Source organism: Daktulosphaira vitifoliae, unplaced genomic scaffold (assembly GCF_025091365.1).
Source record: "Daktulosphaira vitifoliae isolate Bord-2020 unplaced genomic scaffold, ASM2509136v1 Scaffold_5375, whole genome shotgun sequence".
Classification (NCBI taxonomy): Eukaryota; Metazoa; Arthropoda; class Insecta; order Hemiptera; family Phylloxeridae; genus Daktulosphaira; species Daktulosphaira vitifoliae.
In genome coordinates, this window is record NW_026104935.1 from 1 (window position 1) to 808 (window position 808).

Genomic DNA, 808 nt, shown 5'->3' on the forward strand with positions numbered 1-808 from the left:
CATATTATTTATGTAAATAACATTGATATTTTATGTCACTACATAAGTACAAACAACCTAATAATTTACTTCCAAAAATTGTGAATTGACATTAACATAATTTTGTCAATTATGAAAATTATGTTTTTTACATTGTCACCACAAAATTGCATACTTATTTAATCTTTATAGTTGAACTATAATAATAGGTAGGTCATATGAAACAAACTCCAAAGCAAGTAGCTGAAAATATTGTAGCAGTTTTTAATGACCTTGCTCATAGCTATCCAGGAGGGTTAAAAAATGTACGATGTCTTTTACTAAAAACACCATCATCTGAAAGTATACCAATATATTATTCAATGAGTAAGTAAATGCATAAAAATAAAAATTATAAATGAATCATCAATTTAAATGAAGTAACTATTGAACTAATGTTATTGTGACTAAAGTTTCTAGAAACGATGTGAAAGGACCTTATAGTAAATCTTCAACATTTTCCAAAGAAAAAGATACTGAAGGTGAACTATTTGGTAAACGAGTTAAAGTCAAAGCTAATGGAGATGTTGAAATTCTTTCAGTAATTTTAGACTATTTCTTTAAATATTTTATTTATAATAAAAATAAATATATGTGTAGGGTTCAGAGGAAGATATATCGGACTTTGGTGATGAAGAAGATGTTGTATACAGAAAGAAGAATAAAAAGGATGATAATGAATCAGAAAATGAGGATGATAAAAAAATTTACAAGGTTTATTTTGTTATAAGAATAAAAAACATGTTTTGAATGCTTCACATAATTTTATATTTTTATATCACGAACCTAA

The 808-nt window shown here is 25.2% G+C and overlaps 1 protein-coding gene across 1 annotated transcript; it reads left to right on the top strand.

Moving 5' to 3' along the window:
• The first annotated feature begins 165 nt into the window (after positions 1 to 165).
• LOC126910156 (ribosomal L1 domain-containing protein CG13096-like) lies at positions 166 to 798 on the top strand. Its single transcript, XM_050692536.1, has 3 exons — positions 166 to 345; positions 432 to 559; positions 619 to 798. The coding sequence occupies exons 1-3, from the start codon at positions 198 to 200 to the stop codon at positions 766 to 768; spliced, it is 426 nt and encodes a 141-aa protein (XP_050548493.1). The 5' UTR covers positions 166 to 197; the 3' UTR covers positions 769 to 798.
• The last annotated feature ends 10 nt before the right edge of the window (positions 799 to 808 follow it).